Source organism: Chelmon rostratus, chromosome 11, assembly GCF_017976325.1.
Source record: "Chelmon rostratus isolate fCheRos1 chromosome 11, fCheRos1.pri, whole genome shotgun sequence".
Taxonomy (NCBI): domain Eukaryota; kingdom Metazoa; phylum Chordata; class Actinopteri; order Chaetodontiformes; family Chaetodontidae; genus Chelmon; species Chelmon rostratus.
Genome location: NC_055668.1, coordinates 24,909,500 through 24,929,967, shown reverse-complemented (window position 1 = coordinate 24,929,967; position 20,468 = coordinate 24,909,500). Strand labels below are relative to the sequence as shown.

The 20,468-nt window shown below is 43.0% G+C and overlaps 1 protein-coding gene across 1 annotated transcript in view; it reads left to right on the top strand.

Moving 5' to 3' along the window:
• The window catches only part of atrnl1a (attractin-like 1a), a 246,474-nt gene that overhangs the window by 146,480 nt on the left and 79,526 nt on the right, over positions 1-20,468 (top strand). Inside the window, exon 27 of the mRNA XM_041947414.1 lies at positions 4,665-4,743. Coding sequence (XP_041803348.1) covers positions 4,665-4,743 — 79 coding nt within the window. The remainder of the gene's footprint in view (positions 1-4,664; positions 4,744-20,468) is intronic.

The following is a 20,468-nucleotide window of genomic DNA, read 5'->3' as shown; positions in this document are numbered from 1 at the left end:
AACGTGTAGTGTGAAGCTGGCGTTCGGGATGTGGTCTGGGTTAAATACTGAAAAAGTCCACACTGACTTGAAACATGAGAGGAAATGTGTTAATTTAGTCATTCAGCAAATTATGTTTCCTTCTATTATGTTGCCAAAGCAAACTAGTCACATGACGACAGACTGCAGGATATACATTTGCTTCCTTTGTGATCTCATCGATTACTTGGCTCAGTGATGTAATTTTACACTGATTCAAATCCCAGAAATCTGAGGTCGAGTAAAAGCTGGCATGGAAAAAGATAAATATGGGGGATTCAAATGAAATGTCATAATTTCATTCCTGCTATTGTCATTTAGTGTGTTGTTGTACCAGGGCATAATTTTAAAGCTTAAACACAGTGCTGTAATGGCCCAGACAGTCTATGTTAGATGTGTTTTATTTAATATTGACTTTTTTTCCAGAGAATTTGGCCAGCTGCTGCTTCCTGTGATTAGCTGTGAAATCTCCTTCCACAAAGATTTTGAAAAGTTTAAAACTCTCCTCCCCTCCTTTTCCTGTCTCCTCCCTCCCTCCCTCCCTCCCTCCTCCTCCTCCTCCTCCTCCTCCTCCTCGTGTATTCTTTCTCATCCGGAGAAAAAAGGAAAATGGCCATAATTAAACAGCATTTATGTCTCCGCTCTCCACAGTCTCAAAATGCTAATTGGTGACACTGCAGTTCAGCTTTGTCCAATTACTCCCAGCTCTCGCTCGCTTGATTAGCGAGCGAGAGCTTTCTCTCTCTCTCTCTCTCTCTCTCTCTCTCTCTCTCTCTCTCTCTCTTTACCAAAACAGAGGAGAAGCTACTCAGCACTAAGTGGCTCATGAGACTCCCCGAACTCGCCCACTTCATTTCAAAATGACCGTCCCTGTGAGCGTTCACGTCCACCGGGGTTCTCTGTGGAGGTTTCAGCCTGTTTGTTCACGTCTGTTATTTGTCTACACTACTACTTCTTTAGTTTTTGGAGTTGCTTTATTTGTTTTAACATATACAAAAAGCAGCATATGTGCACCAACACACAGAGGAGCAGGAGTGATGTGGCGTTATAGCTGAATGCAGCTCACAACACTTCTTCTTCAAGCACATGCTTCTCGAATGCATTAAGGCAGCCAATGATTCCATACAGGGCCGCGTGGCTGCAGGTTTTCATTCCAACCAAGGAGGAGCACTCCAGGCTGGGCTCCTTTAATCAGCTGATCTCAGTCTTTAGCTGATAATTAGATGACCTCTTGATTGGTAGGAACAAAAACCTGCAGCCACGCGGCCCTTAAGTACATAGCACAAAGTCACCAGGAAGCTTTACACGGGGTGCATCTCATTTCTCTTAAATTGCATCCACGTTTTCCCTCATTTGCGTCTTTTCCTTGCGTCTTAGTCCCTCCCACCGGGGATGCATGAAGAGACGCCTGAAGAGAAGTCTAATTTGTCCATTTTTAGGAAGCAGCCCTGAGTGGGATAGCAAACAGTTTATTAGGATGTTATGTAGAGTAGCCATCTGGTTCACGGGCAGACTTCAGTTCACTGAATTCACAAGCTTCTCATTCGCTGAAATAAAAAAAGTAAAGGTAACAAAAGTAGAAAAAGACGCAGCGAATGACAGATAAAAGTTTAAACCCGCAGGACTCGAGGCCCGTCTCTACACCGAGGGTTGATTTGCTGCTTGTGCAGATGGAAAGCTGTTTCCGATTGTGTGCTATCTGTGGCTCATGTTCAACGAATAGCTTATTGATTTTTCATTCTGCCCGCTGGGGTTCAGATGTTTCACTCTGTTCCCCTGTGTGTGTGTGTGTGTGTGTGTGTGTGTGTGTGTGTGTGTGTGTGCGTGTGCGTGTGTGGATTTTGTGTGTTGAAAACAAGCCACGCCACACACACAGCAGGAACACAACCTCACACACAGTCATGCACACACTCACATGGACCCGGACTCATTCTTACCCACAATCCCTGGTTGTTTAATCAGTTCGATTGCTATTACCTGTGGCTGAACAGTCTTAAACCTAAACCTATCAAGAGGCTCAGTGGAGTGTTAACAAACCCACAGGACACTCCCAGCCTCCCCTCCTCTCCCCCTCCTCCCATCTTTTCCTTCCCCCTAATGCCTTGGTAATAGCGACAATTAGCCACCGCGCTCCATTGGTTGGATGGCTAAGCTCGGGCCCTGTGGCCCATTAATGGGGAGCTGAGGTTATACAGACTGAATGGGGAATCTTGGGCCTGATTGGATTTGAATCCCGGCCAGTGGAGGGTTTTTAGAAGGTACGTTTGGATGATGGAAAATCATTGCGGGGGAGTTACTGAGTGTGTTTGTCTTCAGCGGGGGGTCTGGCCTGTTGAGCCCATGAACATTCAAATCGGGCAAACGCTCAAGAAAGCAGAAGTATCTTGAAAATAGATTTATTTATCGCCCACATACCAACACTGTACATTACGGTGCAAAGTGAAACAAAGCTCAGGTAACATTTGAAAGGACTTTTCATACATAAACGATGACTTTAAAGAAGCACTTTGTCAGTCATGTCATGGTAAAGTTCGCGCTCGGCGAATCTTCTCTGTAAAGCTGTCAAATCTACTCGATGGAAACTTTTCATTTTATCTTGAAAAAAATCAGCAGTTGGAGTGTTGAAAGCGGAAGGTTTTCATCCGGCAGCAGCAATGAGCATCTTGTCCTCATCACCGGGGGGGGGGGTTTCCTGGGTGCGACGTGTCTGAATGCAGCTCAGAGGTCGGCCGGACTGCGGAGGCCGTGACTGCAGCCTCTTCAGCAGACTGGGTCTGAAAATGTCACGCTCATTACAGCACTAATACCCTTTGCAAAGCTGTCATCCTCAGAGACACAGGAGAACACATCATGCACACACACACACACTCACACACAGATAGATGAAGAGGAGGATTGTTTCCGAGCTGCTGTCCTCAGCAGTTTCTCAGGGACTTCCTGTTGTTAAGTCTTCGGGTGCGCTCGTTTTGAGCTCTTGTCAGAAGTTCTGGTTGAGAGAGGAGCTTTGTGTTTGGCCAGATAACTTTGCCCTGCAGACATCGAGCCTGTGTGTATCTGTGTGTACATCAGACCTTGTTCTTTGTTCCAGAGCATCGTGTCGCTCGTTGACCTCTCGCTGCCCTTTGCTGTCCTGAAATCCCCAGCTGCCTGTGGTCACCGCGGTTTTGTGTCTCACCACAGATTTCCCAAGAATTTCTCTCTGCTTTGTCGTCTTTGCTCTCCAAAAAGTGGAGCTTGAGGGTAAATGAGTGTGGAGAGGCTGCTCTATGGTTGTATTGTGGTTGTGTGATTTTTTTTCTTTTTCCTTTTTAAACTTGAAGGTGTTTTTTGAGGACATTTACAAAGACCATCACAAGCATGAAGTACATGGTTATTTAAATGATGGTATCTCCTTCAGATAAGAGATATATGATGTGCAGAAATTTGCATAATGGTTTAAAAATGTACAGAAACAAACTTTCAAAAGCACAACCATTAAGGACACTGTAAGCATGGAAACATATTATTAACATTTCATGTTTTTCGTGCATTTATCTCTTGTTGACAGTTGCTTCCAGTAGTCGTGATGTCTTGTTATTGGACTGTGGCTTGTATAAGTTCAACTGCAACATGTTGTTACGTGTATGTAGTATGACGCAGCAGCTCCTGACCTTTTTGACCTGTGCCCTGTTAAAAGGTTGAATGTGTCCGGTTGTAAGTAGTGAGTGGCTCAACCACATTGTTGTTTTCCAGTCCACTTTGTGTCCAGTATTTAATCCAAAGATCTGTTTGTGCATCAGAAATATGTTTTTGATCTTTTCTTTCATATCTTGACCTCTAGAGAAGTGTGTGTGTTCATGCACCACTAAGTATGTATCTAAGTATCCCACACTCAGCTGCTCTGTCCTGACACTGCTGTGGAGCTGAATTACTGTATTCAGAGTAAAGTACCTCCCGTGAGTCAACACAGGTGCCAGGACAAGTTTCTATGGAGGTAATTTGTTGGCAGCTAGCACCTCATTCTGGTCAGATTTGGACTCTTGTGTGCTGCACTTTGTCCACTGAGACTAAAGGTATAGGAGGAAAAATACTGTTGTCTGATTGTGTCAAATGATTGTCAGCGTATCCATGCAATGCCTCCGAGACCCAGACTGAGTACACAGACACAACTTTACAGAACTGCGATACTGATGCACTTTACAAAACGCTCCTCCAGGCCTCACTCTTGAATTCCAGCAGACTGTTGTTATGAAGCTCCACACACTTCACAGATGAGCTCCAAAATATCAGTGTTGTGAATGTGAAAACATTCGGGTGCGGAGGTGTGGCTGACTGAAATACGCAGATTTTCTGAGTTTCAACACAAACTTTTGTCTTTCCTTGCTCGTCAGATTTAGTTAGTTTTAATTTTGGGGGTCTATGGGATTGACTCGCTTTTGGAGCCAGCCTCAAGTGGCCATTAGAGGAACTGCAGTTTTTGGCACTTTGGCTCCATTTTTCACCCCCGGAGGCTGCTGGCAGGGTGCATCACTTAGCCAAGTGGTGCTACCATCTCATTCTGCTCGAAGTGTGGGGGAGTGTTTTCTGCATATTTGTTCTTGCACTACTGAGGAATGATTGATTTCTGATTGATTGATTGATTGACTGTGTCCCTCTCCTCTCTCCAGCTGCTTCCTGTCTCTGTTACTGGTCGCCGCTGTGGTTTGGAAAATCAAACAGACCTGCTGGGCGTCACGACGTAGAGAGGTAGGACACCTCATCTTCTTGTGTGTGGTCATGTATGTGTGTGTGTTTTCATGTGTGTTTACAGGATGTGCGTACAGTACATTTGCTTGCAGTACATGTTGTCAGGCTGTGTGTGTGTGTGCTTCACTCTGGTGTACATACAAGCTGTCACTGAGGTCGATATACGCTGACGCATCCCCCTCACCCACAGTTGTGAAGGGTGGGTTAATGTCACCAGTCCTGAAAGAAGAAAAAAAAACGTCTCCACTTAACGAGCGTTGCCGTGACGATAAACAAGGCCATCCCCCTTAATTAGTGCTCCTCATGAACCAATTAACTCAGACGAAGTGATGCTAAACGAAGTGGAATGGAGTGATATATCACTTAAATCCTCAACAGATGCCGCCTCATTTCATATTTACTCCCGACCCCTCCCATACACACACACACACACACACACACACACACAATTTACACACCAAATCAATTCACCAGCTCACTGGCTGACTTGTTTGGGGTCTAGCCTCTACCCCACGGTCTCACTTGTTTCATGTTTTTATGCATTTTTTGTCAGTGTTTTGTGTTTGAGTCATCAGGGAGGAATCAGCGTTGCTTATGAGCAGCGATGATAATCGTCTGTTTTTATTGGTGTAATCCACACACGTTCCACAGGGAACTATTGTGCTTAAATACAGTTGTTGGTTTCTGCCCCCCCCCCCCGCCACCGCTGCCGGTCTGACACTTTGCAGAAAACGCTGCTGCTTTCATGTGCAAATTAAGTTTCAGTATTGAAATGTTAATGACGTGGTACTTTTATGGTCTCTCCAAAAGAATCGGCTTCAATTAGGAGGATTTGTAATCTTCTTAAGTGGTGTAAACTTTCCTGCGCTCAGTGAGATGAATTGATGTCCCTCTTTTGTCGCTGTGGCTTGTGTTTACTGTCTGTATGGATCTAAAACGGAAGTGGTTTTCCATATTTCTACTGAAAAATGCAGCAGATTGCTTGAGAATGAATTTTATCTGGATTGTATGTTCTCGCACATCAGAGGGTCCATTTTTGTTGTAAAACTACAGATTCTACAGATTCTTTCTAGCAACCAAAATGAATCTAGTGAAGCTAGATTTTTGCTGAGAATATGATGGATGGATTGATAGTCACTTAATTTAATTGGATCACACTTTGTGAAAAGGGTCAATCTGCGCTTCCCCTCAGTGCTATGCAGTGTTTTAGCATCTTCCCACTTATTATTTTGGTTTTACAGCCCAGGACTTTGCTGTTGAGTTTCTGTCTCATCGGGGTTGTTCTTGGCTGCAGCAGGCAGCTGTTTTCAGTGGAAAAGCTCTAACGACCCACTCAACACTGCCTGCTCAGCACCAAAAGTTAGCAGCTGCCCGGTGAAACATGCACTGCTGCGTCCTGCAAAGCCACAGCCATGCGGGCGAAATACTAGATTTTAGGGAGTCTTTCTGAACGTTTTCTGAAGTTGCTGGTGGTCATGTTTGGGGTTGCATGTTTCCAGTGTTCTGACTGTCAGCCTGCTCTCTGAGGTGTGTGTTTAGCCACCTGTGACCTGACAGCAGGGTGTTTGTTTAGCCTTGTTCTCCCCAGTGCGAGGAGCGGCGTACCAGCTGCTGCCAGGCCGGCCGACACTCGGCTACATTATTTATGAGAGCCGGTCTCGTATCACAGCAGAACCGCAGTGCTGCATTTACTGCACTGCCGGTTTATTTACCACGACATCCTGCTATTTCTCCAGCCCTCAGCCTTTCTCTCTCTCTGTCAGTCTCTCCCCCTTTCATCGTAAGGGGATCTCTTACTTTAGAAAACAGAGGATCTAATAAATGGAAACCTCTGCCTTCGAGGGAGAAATCCTCACTGCAGGAAATCTGGCGATTAAACTTCACTTTCTTCCCCTCATCAACTACAGTTAATGTCCTATTTGAAATGAAATCGGTTACTTTTTTCATCTCATAATTAATTTATGTAGAATGGCACAAAGGAAGGAAATGGAATGCCCTCAAAGTGTGATCTTTCACCATCAGGCAGCTCACGCAGTGGCTGAATAAAGAAAAAAGAGCAAACATTTAATAGATTTTACTGAGCAATGGTACTCAGCCAACCTTGGAGGGAGACCATGACATTTCAGAAATGTACTTAATTCATTTTCTTCACCAGTCCATTGTTAGATTAACAGGAAACTCTTTCTGGATTCGTCCTTTTAGCTACCTTAAAAATGTCATCACTGACTCCAGCTGCTGTAAGCAAGTGAGCCACAATGCAAGCCATGTTAACGAGCCGAGTGCCAGCAGAGAAGCTCTTTAACTGAACCAGGGACACTGCCTGTTGATCGCTGAGCAAAATGTCAGATTTCCTGTCTGATATCTTTGTGTCTTATATTATACAACCTTTGCTCCTCGCTGCATGTGAATCAGATCCAGTTTTGTTTCTGGTTGTGAAGCAAGATGATAAAAATGTTGGATATAGAAGAGAAGGAGAGGAGAAGAGGAAGGGAAAGGAAATTGTGTTTCTTTGTTTAAACATTGTTTTTTAGCGTCTATAACTGTCACCAAAATGCAATGTGGTGTACAGATGTACAGACTGAAAGTGAACTGTAGATGTAAGGACAAACAGCAGGGAGTGAAATCCACCTACACATGGAGACCGCCCTCATCAGAAAAACTTGTTAGTGTTTTTAGTGATTTATAAGTTGCGCATTAGAAATGTTGATGGAAACAGCAAAATAATAAAAAAGGGGTATTTTAGTTTACCAACTGGAGAAATGGCGCCACCTAGAGTTCATCTCAATCAACCATCTTTTAAAAATGGCATAACAGTAGTGGATGGAAACATCTTTAACCAATTTTATTGAAATTTGGTTATAATTGGCTGAACGTTTGGATGGAAACCCAGCTGCTGATCTTGTGCTCTAACACTGAAGACAACGTATGTTTGCATTTTTCTCAAAAGTGACCTCTAGTGGTCATGAATGCGATGCGTGTTTTGTAGCAGAAGTGAAATACTGCTTGTATTGCGATGGAGAGAGTGAAGATGCTTAACCTACTTTGCCCGCTGCACGCCACTTGGTTTTTATGCCTCGCTACTGAACTGAAAGGTCAATCTGGCTCTACTCTGACCTTTCTATGGGCAACCACTGAGATGACAGCTTTCTGTGACAAAAGGCCACTTTCTTTGTTTCAGTTCCTGTAATTGTACGAAACCACAGGTTGGTAGCTAGTCATCAGTAGCAATTTCCTGCTATCTGGGGCACATTGTTGATGGAAACCTGAGCTACACCTTACCTTTGCACTGTGCTGAATACACCAGCTTACAGCGAGCTAAAGTCACTGTGGATGATGTGCAGAGGGCTTTAAAAGAAGACAAGAAAGACAGATTAGGAAACACTCAGCTGCCATTTTTGTTGTACTTTTTGTGAAAATTATTTGAAAGTTCCCTCCAGTCAGTCTGACACGAGCAAAAGTTTGTCTGCACTCATTGAAAATCAACTTGCACAGGTGTGATGTGGAAACCTGAAGCCTCCAGTGCACTAACACTGAGAATGGCTCTTCAGCTAAACTTTGGAAATAACTACAGATTCATAGACTCTGGGATTTTAAAGGGCGAAGAAGTAATTTTCAAGGATTTTAACAAGATAATTGAACTGATATGAAAAACCATATTAGACACAAATCATGATTTAAAGTAGAGTATTTTATATACATCTTTAAAAGGTCTGGACGGACTCTGACATTGTTTCTATTAGTGGTTGTTTGCCGTTAAAAGATAAAGCACCTGAAGCTTATAGTTTACACAGACCTCTGTTTACCACTGTATCGTTTATGATAGAAGATATACACTGTCAGACACAGTCAGAGACACACACAGAGATAAAAAGCCCTTTATTTCCCACCGTTATTGCTTCCTTGTAACTTTGTCACCAGTCCCAGTGAGCTCTGCAGACTCTCGCCTCTTCGGCAGGCCACGGCCTCACTTACCCTGCACCACCGAGCGAGAAATTAACAATGCTAATCAATGGAGCTGAATGCTTGTGTTTTTATCATCTCCCTGTGTTGGTGTACAGTTCTGGGCTGATTATTATGGAGATAAACTGCAGTTGTCAGGTGCCTCGGGGGCTCGAGGGAGAGACGGTCAATACAGTCATATTTACCTAATATATGGATATTATTATTGTGATATACAGGAGCAGTTCTTACTGATCAGCTTGTGTGTGAGACGAAGGGGATTCTTTTGCTCCAAATAGAGCCGCACAGGGTATTGTTCTTTTGCCGCTCTTATGAAAAGAGAAAAAATCTTATGAAAAATCCAAAATGCTGAGATACCACATCACAAAAAGCGTCAGTAAAATGGGAAGAACCCATTACCCACATTGCCAGGCTTTTAGTCACTTGACAAATGGACACTAACCCCAAGATGCCGCCATGACGGCGCGTATGGAACGAGTTTTTGTTCTGCCTTTCAGGCTGCTGCTAACCCCACGCGCCGTGTAAAACCCTGGTCTGGTATCCAATCAGTAGCAAGTGATGGTGTTAGGTAGCTGCAGTAGCAAACCTTTGGCTCAGGTGTTTTTCCGACCGGGGAACAAGCATTTATAGCTATCCAAGGAAGTATGTTAATATTGGAAGTTTAAAACTTTCCCATTGGATCCAGGCTTTCACAGAATCTTTATGTTCCCGCGCGGTGATGAGGTCACATCGAGCAAAAAAAGAAACGAAAATAAGTGTGACTGCTGCTTCAAAGCCGAAAAGAATTAGCTTTGAAGCACAATTTAAGAACATCAACGCGAGATCACGCTGACAGGTGGTTTGTTTCACAGTTAAGGAGCAAAGTGTCACAATGCAAAGCTTCTGTCACCTTCAGACGCAGCCTCCAGATCTGCAGCACGGCTTAATGATATGATCCACCTGTTCAGCAGCTACAGGCGCCTCTAACTGGAAATAAAAACGCAGCTTTGTGCTGACACATCGTAACTCCAGAATAGTTGTCAGTGTCTGTTCTGTCAGGTTGTAATATTAGGAAATAAAGTAGCACTTTCTAGTTTTTTCTGCGGTGTGAAGTGTATCATCTGTTCGCCGCTCTCGCTCCTCTCTGCTCTCCAGAGAGCCGGTCTAGTGGGGAACCACGGCAGAAGGTGAAAATGGGATCTCTTCACTGTTAATTATGGATCACAACCAGCCACGAGGCTACAGAGAAAACCGGGTATTAATAGAACCACAGCTTTATGTTAATTGCTTTTTCCTCACACTCCTTTTTATAACTAACAATCATTTTTGGATATGAGATCAAACAATCAAAAGCTACTTTGAAATTCTAATGCTGAAGCGCAGAGACAGGCTGCGCAACATGTCTCCGGTTTTCCCTAATAGGGTTAATCCTGAAGAGTGTGTGTGTGTGTGTGTGTTGAAATCCACCACAGCTAATATTGCCTCTCGGGTGGATAAATAAGTCAAAAGACAAATGAAAAGCTAGAAAGACAGCCAGAAGGACAACATTGAGGTCCTCTCCTCCCCGCTGACTCTCTCAGATCCATTTTTCATCATTCTCCTCTGGCCTACCTTGAATCTGTCACATCAAATAACTAATTTAAACTTTTAAAATGTTAAAAATCTGTATGAATGTTTGTATAGTAGACCTTCGCTGGCTGCACGTTTAATATCATCACACTCATTCGTAGGTGTTGCTTGAATTGCTGCGTTTCTGTATTTGGAACATATATCCTTGATGTTTGCCCCTTGGCTGCATATGTTTTGACCTCACAGGCCACCGTATGATACCTGACCACTGACTTTAAAAAGCAGGGTCAGAGTAACATACTAACACAATTAAAGACTTGTTTCGCTGCCCGAAAGTGTCGTGTTTCACCTCTGACCGCACTGTGACTGGGTGTGGTCAGATGGTCACCTGTAACCACACCCATCAGTGATGTCACAGTGTACTGACACACCCCTTAAAGGATAACTTTCATTTTTTACAACCTGGACCTTATTTGTAGCATTAAATACGACCATTTACTCACCCAGACAACTTTGGTGGCATTTGGGGTAGTTTTGAAGAAATTAGCCCCAGAGGAGCGGCGCGACATCTGCCGCGAGATCTGCAGCGAAACTCGTTCATATTCCAATATTTAGTTATGATATGCTGGTGCTATTTCCCTCTGAGCCCGTGGTGGCATGTTATCAACATCCGGCATCTCTAGACAACTACTTCTGACGTGGATGACGTCATTACCGAACGCCATGCGCTGCGAGCAGCCAGCCACAACACGGCTGACTCTGCGGCGGTCGGCTACGAATACGCAATAACGAACCACAGCTGTGCCAAACTACAGCTAAACTAGCCGACCGCCGGCTCAGAGGGGAATAGCACCAGCATATCATAACAAAATATTGGAATATGAACGAGTTTCGCCGCAGATTATGCGTTATATAAAGGCTGCGCATGGATGCCCCGAGTACTGGCATTATACGGATATACGCGCCGCTCCTCTGGGGCTAATTTCTTCAAAACGACTCCAAATGCCACCAAAGTTGTCTGGGTGAGTAAATGGGCGTATTTAATGCTACAAATAAGGTCCAGGTTGTAACAAACAAAAGTTATCCTTAAAGTGCGATCTCAGAGGTTAAACCACTGGAGGTTAAAGGAAATTTGATTTCTGCTACTGTTATAGGTGCAGCAGTAAAAAAGGCCTGTAGTTTCAAATATGACCAGTTTAACAACAATATATGCATATTTTCTATCTCTTCAAATATACAGTGTGCGTCAATTCAGCTCAAATGATTATGGTCCAAAAAAAAAAAAAAAAAACAACAGTCGGGCCTTTAATGTGTCCTTAGATGAACATGACCAAACCTTTACCTGAAAGTGCAATCAGATATATAAAAGACAATAAGAGCGAAAGAAGCACAGAGGAAAAATGCAACAAAAAAATCACTGAATTATTATAACAAAAACGATGAATGAGCATTCATTTGAAAGCACGAGCAACTTTTCAGAATAAGTCGGCGTCTCCTGTTTTCTTTTTATTCTTCTCACAGTAAAACCTCTCTGCTCTCTCGTCCATCTGCCTCTCTATAAAACTTTGTTCCTCTCAGTTTGTTTATTCGTCTGCTTGCTGGAGCATTTTTGAAACTCACATCACAGACAGATGTTGCCTCACTTCTTGGACGATAAGTTGTCCTTAAAACTCGTCAGTACTTTGCAGCGCAGCCAACTTCAGCCTCGCCCCCCCCGAACACTCAGACGGGCTCGGCTCTGAGCAGATTACACTGATTTGTAAGAGTTTAGCTGTGAGCTGACAGCTCCTCCTGACCTCTGCTGTCTTCGCTGCCGTCACAGCAGCTCCCCCTCGCACATTAATTTTCTTAAATTAGATGTTTGCACTCCTCTTGCATGAGGCAATTAACATATTGTGTCATTTTCCCCCTACACTCATTAAGGAATTACACTCCGAGATACTCCGCTCTGAATTACAGGAGGGTGAGAATTTGCAGCATAATGAAGAGAGCTTGATTAAAATTTAAGTTTTAAGGCTGTTTTGTTTGTTTAGGACTTGTCAGCGCTGCACTGCATCCAATAAGCCGGCTCGTGGAGCTAATTAAGCTGCTGTAAATGGTTTCCCAAGGTCTCTTACAGTCTAATTTCAGCTGCTAGATGATGAGTAAAGGTGCTTAAGTTAATTTGAATGAAAGATTGACTCAAAGTTGTGGAGTTATTGAACCAAAAGCCATTTATTAAGACAGCAAGTAGGCAATATTGGACATAGATGCAAAAACAAACAGAAGTTTAAATAATGGAGCTCACAGTGTGATTACACTTCTTCAGTTGCTTTTTCCCTTCTTTTCCAAATAAAGTTGTGTTTGTTAGATTTCCTGAGTCCTGCAGAGGTGATGTGCTGCTCTGATTGCTCAGCCTTTGGCTACCACACACTCCAATCTGCAGTTGGAGAGATTAGCATGTCTGGACGAGTGAATGCCAAAGCGCTCGTGTATGTGTGTGTTGTTGCGCTTCTCTGCGTGTGTCGATGCTGTACAGTAGGTGTGCGTCTTCGTGTGTCCCTTATTTAGCTGGCGTTAATCGAGGTGGCAGATTAGTCGAAGAGGTTTAATGTGGCCAAGCGTGGCTGGGTGTCTGTGGACGGCTGGGACAAGACCAGAACACACACACACACACACACACACACACACACTGCAAAAAGCCACCATGCTGCCTGAGCTTTAGTATATACAGTATACAGTATATGGCTATAATCAATCATATTTACCACTTTACTTACATTTTCACTCCTTCACATCAACAATAATATTTCTCTTTACCCTCCTTCTTGATTTCTGTCGATCAGCTTGCAGTCTTTGAGAACTAAATCCTCATGTCACTGACTAAAGGAGCCGCCCTGTCCCTCCTCCCATGAATACATACACACATGTGCAACTCGAGGGGCGCCGAACAGGTAGCAACCTGCTAGCTAGCATTAGCTAAATGCTTTGGAGTATTCAGTGTTTATGCATGAGTAAAATATGCAAGATGGCAAAGAGCTGATGAAAAGTTCTTCAGAATGGTTGCAGAGTTATTACTGTTGTGATTATCATCTCTTTCTTATATATTGCCAGTCAGTTAATTGATCCGCAGGTAATCAGTTAGCAATGAGGGATAAGATGAGATGATAATAAATCTTGCAGCTGTAAGGTTCAGGGTCTGGTTTGGACTTGCAGCTTTTCATAGCTCCTGGGCTGAGGCTGGACTTCAGTTGGGACTATAGTCACAGACAGTTTAGTCTGAGCTGACCTGAGCAGTTTTTGAGGACCCTCATTCAGCATTCAGCCAAACACAAAACATCCTGAGTTTTCAGTTTTGAGATGTTCGTGAAACGTAAATGTATTGTTCTAAAAAGCTCACTGATCACGAGGTATTGCATAAAAAAACACATGTTCTGAACATTTTGTGGCCTTTTTGAATCACAGTAAAATTGAAAGCGTGCTTTTAATGAGTCACGTGCAGTTCTGCAGGGATGTGGTCACAGTCGACACGGTTGATTCAAATATTCAACATATTTCCTGACATCACATGGAGCTAACGTTTCCTGTATTTTGTGCAACAAACATGACGGACGGCCATGAACACGGCCTCCTCAGCGGGATTTCCAAGTTCTGTTTACCCTCTCAAAATTTAAAAACATGAGAAATGTTGAAATGTTAATGATGCTGCGCTGCTATCAGCGCTGCCCAGGTGACCGCCGTCACCACCACACATCCAGATTAGCTCGAAGGTGCCGAGGTTCAGAGGGGATTCAGCAGCGCCACACTGCCACCAGCGAACTTCAAAAGCACCGAAATGAGAGAGACAGGAGGGCTCTGGTTGTGGAGGGAGGAACGAGGAGACAGAGAGGGGGAGAGAGGGGGGGGGGGGGCTTTGTGAGGGACACGGCAAGGACATCTCCCCGAGCCATATGGTGGTTGAGATGGTTTTATACGGCTGTGTTTGTCTGTCTGTTCCGTTTAGGATTTTTACCGGGAAGTGCCGTGGGCCAGCCGTCTGTAATAATATATCTCCCTCCCTCCGCTCCAGTTTTACTACCCTCAACCATCTTTGTTTCTGCTGCTATCCCAGAAATCTGCTCGCGGTTGTCATCGTGACTGATGGCCAGCGCTGACTCTGGGTGGGAACGGGTAGTCTAGCTTTTTGTAATAACTTCACACCTGAACCAGCGATTTGACTCCTGGACCTTTACTCCGCTGGCTGTTTGTGTGTCCTTGTGTGTGTGTGCCTGCACGTCTGTGAACATGATTAATATAAGAGTCAAAGGTGAAGCGCAAAATTTTCAGCTCTGTGCATAAGCAGCCTTTGCGAGCCCCCTCCTCTCTTGGTCCATGTGTCCTTTTTACAGATAATTGAGCCATTAACTGTACACATGAATCTGTAGAGGTTATTATGGCACCCACTAAGGAAGTGTACATACCACATTTACACAAGTAATAATAATCTGTGATATGTGCTTAAGTCTGCAGAGTCTGAAGTCTCACCACATTTCAACCCGCTTTCCTCGACATTCTGCAGCCTACAATTACTGTGATTGCTTTACTCTGGTTAAATGCTTGAAGGATAAAGCTTAACAGAACACTGCTTGATTCATGTTTAAGTATTTATCATTTCAAAGGTATAAGACAAAGCAAAAAAAAAAAAATACCACCTTAGTTTTCTAATAATAATTTCCATTGAGAAGATGCTCAGTAGTCTGCAAAACAAAAGACAACTGAACAAGACTTCACTTGTCACGTTTTATTTGCAGAAACAATTTCAGTACATTCAGTCTTCAAGTCAGTCTTAATATCCAAGCCCAGTGTGTTCTGTTTCTAGCATGATTTAACCATCGAAAAGTAAAAAATAGAGCTTGTATTTTCGTTAGACTCTTCCTCATTGATCGTCATGGTCTTCTCCTCCTCAGTTCTTACTTTCCTTGGTCTACTTTTAACCCTCTGAATTGATGGTGGATCACCTGGCATTAATATGAAGGCCCTTGCAGGCTTGGGTTTTTCACCCAGTGCAGCCAGTGGTACCAGTCAGCTGATACCAGACATGCTACTGGGAAAGAGGCTAAATATCGCTATACCTCGATCGTCGCCACTTCCTGAGCTCACTTTGTCCCACGCCTGCCCCTGCTCCACTCTGTGTGGCTCTGTCTGAAGGGCCGTGTGTTTCATGATGTGAAGCTTTGTCGCCATGACGCTGATTGATTTCTGATACTGATACTGATTACTGAGTCTGATACATAGTTCTGTCTGCCAAACGAATCATTTAGCCAATTTTAATCTTAAATTCATTTTAATTACTTAGAAATAAAAAATGCAAGCAAAAAAATTATAATTTTAGTCGTACTCGAGGGACCTCCCTCCATTGGGTATTGACTATTCTGTCCCACTTTCCCCCCACTGCGATGCCTTATTTGATTGTGTGGGACTGAATATAACAGTTACAAACAAACATATTGTAATAAAGTTGCTCTTTATACTTTGGAACAGTCAGAATGATCATATTAGTGTGAAAAAAAAAATCTGTTCAAGTTTTGGACTTGAAACTTCTCACTCATGTAGTTTAATATTAAATCTATGAACATGAAATGCATAAATATTAAAGATGCCCTCCAGACATGTTTTAACATGTATATAAAACACTGTACTCTGACTAATAATGTGTTGCTGAAGGTTTATCCACAACAAAAATTCCATTATTTTATTAAAATCCTTAAAATTACATCTTCTCTGTCATTCATGAAAATGTTAAAACCATGATTATTCTGCATGGAACAATCAACTTCAGTCTGGCGACTCACGTCAGCGTTTAGATTATCAGTGTTTAAGACCATATTCTCCCCTAACCTTTGCTAAGTGCTTCGAGTTGCTGGAACACAGTCGGACTGCGGTACCCGTCCTGCTATGGATCATCTCTTAGCTTCGCATCATCATATAATTGTGCCATCAGAGCTGACATTGTGCTCTACATGTAGAAAATCTCGCAAGGATCAAAGCTAAACCAGCGAAGAATGTTTTGGATTTAAATTGTGTAGATGCTGTCAGCGCGGTAGAGCCCAGAGTCTCTAAGCTCCATCCCTGCACACAGGGCCGGTGTGGGTGTGCGAGTTCCGGGATGTGTTGCTAAACATATCTTTGTACGAAGATAATCCTTGTCCTATCATAAGCCAGTGGACAATGATGATCCTAATCCAGCTCTAAGAAGCTTTTCATAAACTGGAGGCACACACACACACACACACACACACACACTGTGGTGTTTCTGCAGAACTTTGAACATACACTGTGGATGAGAGCTAAAAAATATACCTTCCTAAATGTAGCATCTGGACTTTAAAATGATTGTAGATTTACTGCAGGTGACTATAAGCATGCCTGAATTTTTTGGGGAAAATGGTAAATACTTTTTTGTTCAGGTGGAAAGTTTGATTCCAGATTCAAAAGTATTGACAGTAAAGTTTGACATCACTTTGATTTAAGCTTAATCGGTAAAAAGGATATTAACCACAATAGAGACTTCATATTCTTTAAAACCAGTCACAAGGCATAGATGTGTATATTTTTTGAACATTTTGTATTTTATCTATGATAATATATAAAAATAACATACCATTCAAACTGATAGATAGATATTATTGATATTGACACTTAAAGTTCTCCAACTTTACATTGTTTTTTAGGTGTTTAAACATGTCCAACCATACATTAAACACTTATCTTGTCGTGTATCATGTAGAAAAAACTGCCATTTAACGCAGTAAATCAGATGAAGGTGAACACTTTCATGCACCTCTCAGCTCTATGAGTAAACTTTTCACACACACAAACACTGTGTGGGAAGAGGAAGCGTAGATAAAGTGGGGGTGTGGCCAGCTAGAGTCTCTCTTTGGGACCATGCGGCCTGTTCAGGTGAGTTTGTGTTGTAAGATACAGAGTTGGCTTGTTTGTTCTTATTTTGGTTGTTTTCCTGTTTTGTTTGCTGTTTGAAGGAAATGTTAGAAGAGGCTGTTAAATCTAGTCTGACGATTAGGCCTCCACCTTCAGCACCCTCTAAACTTTCTACCCCCTACCTGAACCAGGGTCTGTATCCAATCCCTACTTTCATCTGTGACTCTACCTCTTTACTTTCTACCCCCTACCTGAACCAGGGTTTGTATTCCCACCCCGCTTTTATTGGTGCAGTTGGTGAGAGGCAGGGGTAGGTGATGGTAGTGTGGCAATCGGCAGTTACATGTGGCATCTAGGCCTGATGTAGCATTGTAGCAGCTAACAATAGCTAAAACGGTGGTAGTATGATAGTATCTTAGCAGTTAGCATTGGCATCTAGCAGTTAACATTAACAGTATAGGTGAATCTAGCTGTATTGTCTTCTTCTGTTCCTCTTAGCAGGTAGTGGTTAGCATTTAGCATTAGCATTGGCATTAGCTAAATGGTTGCATCGAAACTGTATTGTCTTCTTCTGTTCTTCTTAGCGGTTAGCATTAGCATTGGCATTAGCTAAATGGTAGCATCGGTGCTGGCCACTACCTGGAGCATCTCCTAAACAGGCCTGGGTCAGTTGAACGTGGCAGTGCTGTTTGGATTGTGTAGGAGCAGTGTGAACTGACTCTGGGGCGCCTAACCTCCTGGAGGTGTCGTGGGACTAAGTAGGCAAAACACTGTTGAAGGGAGGTTTCCACCTGATGACCCCCAGAGTCGTGTTAGGAATCACTGCTCTTTGACATGTATAGAGGCAGATTAGGGGTCCAAGGTTCTTCACTGAGAATGAATCCACTTTTTGAGCACAAGTATCTTGTGTTTAAATTAACTGTGGACGTGGTTATGACGCCATAGATTTAAAGACTCTGGCATCTACCTGGTGGTGATTAATGCTTAATCAGCATTGTGTGAACTTGTTGGTAAGGTTTCAAATGCAACGAATGTTCATGTATATGGTCCTGCACTCCAGCTTTAATGAACTTTTTACAAACATCTAATATAACAAACCAAACGTACGTCTGAGTCATTGAGCGCAGAACAATCTCAGTCCAATTAGCTGCTCATAGTGGAAACTCATCCAGACCTGGAACTGGTGCTGCAGCGATGTCGATTTGTTTAGTAAGCAGATTAAACTGAATCTCAACTGAACCAAACTTCATTTCAGATACCTGAACAAATATCAGGCTGAATATTAGGGAACTCTGTTGTTTTGGATTGAGTGGAAGCCAAGTTGCTTGTGGGGATTATTTGAGAGGCTGTTCACACACAGAACAATAATGAGCTTCGTCTGTGGAGGGAGCGGTTTGCATCACGCACACAGTGAAGGCCGTGTGCCAGTGAGTCTAAACTGTTTGTTATATTAAGGATCTGAATTCAGGCTAAACCATTAACACACCTCAACCTCAATCATTCAAAATTATGACTTTGCAGCAGGAAGGATAAATTAACTTAATTATGGATTTTAATTTGGAATGTAATAGAAACAAAAATTAAATCCATTTACTATTTAATTAATTCCTTCACCTCTTAAAGACAGGGAATTGATAATAATAATATAATCATTAGATGGTAGTATTAAGTATTTCTATTTTATTTTATTGTTCAGACATGAAAAGTATTTTAAAAGTGAAAAGTTTTTGTATTTTACTAGGGACAAGTACGGAGCATCAACCGCTACAACATGCTGTACGGCAGTATTTACAAGCAGAGCCCCTGAGATGGAGATTTACACAAACAGAACAAAAAACAACCAAAAAACATGCACAGAAATGCAGAAAGAGTCCATTAAAAATGTCTGAAATGCACCTGGTCGTCACTGAGTACATGGCAGATCCCTCCGTTTCCATGTGAATTTAAAATGGGTTCGTTTTAATCCATTTTCAGTTCCGTGGGTGAAGAGTGACATGTATTCATGCTCAGCACAAAGAAAGACACCTGTCCAAAAGACATCAAAGACTCAAGACTCAATAGACTTACCTCGACTTACTGAGCCGAACCGTGACAGCTGTCGCTTGTCATAATGGTCCGTTAGTATAATTTTCTGCTTAATAAGACGTTTTAACACAACATTTGCATAATCTGGTATAATTAAGCACTGAGAAAGTATAGAATATTCTAGAGTTAGGTGTGTGTGTGTGTGTGTGTTTGTGTGTGTGATATTAGTAATCAAATAATCTCACTTAGTGTTCATTAACACCTAGCAGACAGTGTCAGGTATAACGACATTCACTTCACTTTGCTTCCACGCTGAGGCTGAGCAGCGTATTCAGAGCTATGTGACCCGGTCACAGTCGCTGGATGAGGTTTAATTTCTCTTCTATTGTTACACTCCATCCACTGTCCGTGTTCACGAGGCTTCCTCCTGAGGCCCTCTGCAGGAACTGAAGAGAGATTTGCATTTTTCTGTTCCACTGAGGCTTCTTTTGTGACTAAAAGCACTTTGTAGTCGCAGGCATACGTCTTCAAAAGAGCCACATGCGCACACTCAGGCAGACACACACAGCAGCAGGATGCACAGGTGAGTGGACTCTGAGACCTGCTACTTATTAAAAGTTTAACACCTGAGCCAAAGCTGTGTCTCCAGGGCTTTTGGCCTATCATCTGTCAGCGTTTGTGTTTTCTGTGCATGCGTCTGTGTGTCTCTGTCACAGTGTGATGCTTTGTCAGTTGGGAGTCGCAGACAAAAGGAGAGATTTGATCCACAATCTGTTCACCCTCTATATCCTTTCATAAAAGCCTTGCATTAAACCCCTTCCCTGTGTGTGTTTGCGTCTGTGTGTGTGTGTAATAGAAAACTGTCTGTTCACTGAGAAAACACAAGTAGGAAATCACAAAGCCAACAGTACTAATTCCATCTAAAGAGTGAGGCATTTATCTCGCTGATTAGCTCACCCACACACCATGATACATCAACATCCAGTCACATGGCTCAGACTGAAACTGATGCTACCTGGAACTGAACTCTGTGTGACATCCTAACACGCTTTAGCTCCAGCCAGTGGCGTGCACAGACTTTTTGAAGGGCAGGGGCGAAAAGGAAAAAAAGGGGCACACATATAGCATGTCCTCGCCACTGAAGAGGTCACTTTAGTGCGCGTTTTGGCGTCCAAGAGGGCACTTTAAGCACGCGTTTTGGCGTCCAAGAGGGCACTTTAGCGCGCATTTTGGCTCCCAGGGGGCACTTTAGCATGCGTTTTGGCGTCCAAAAGGGCACTTTAGCGTGCGTTTTG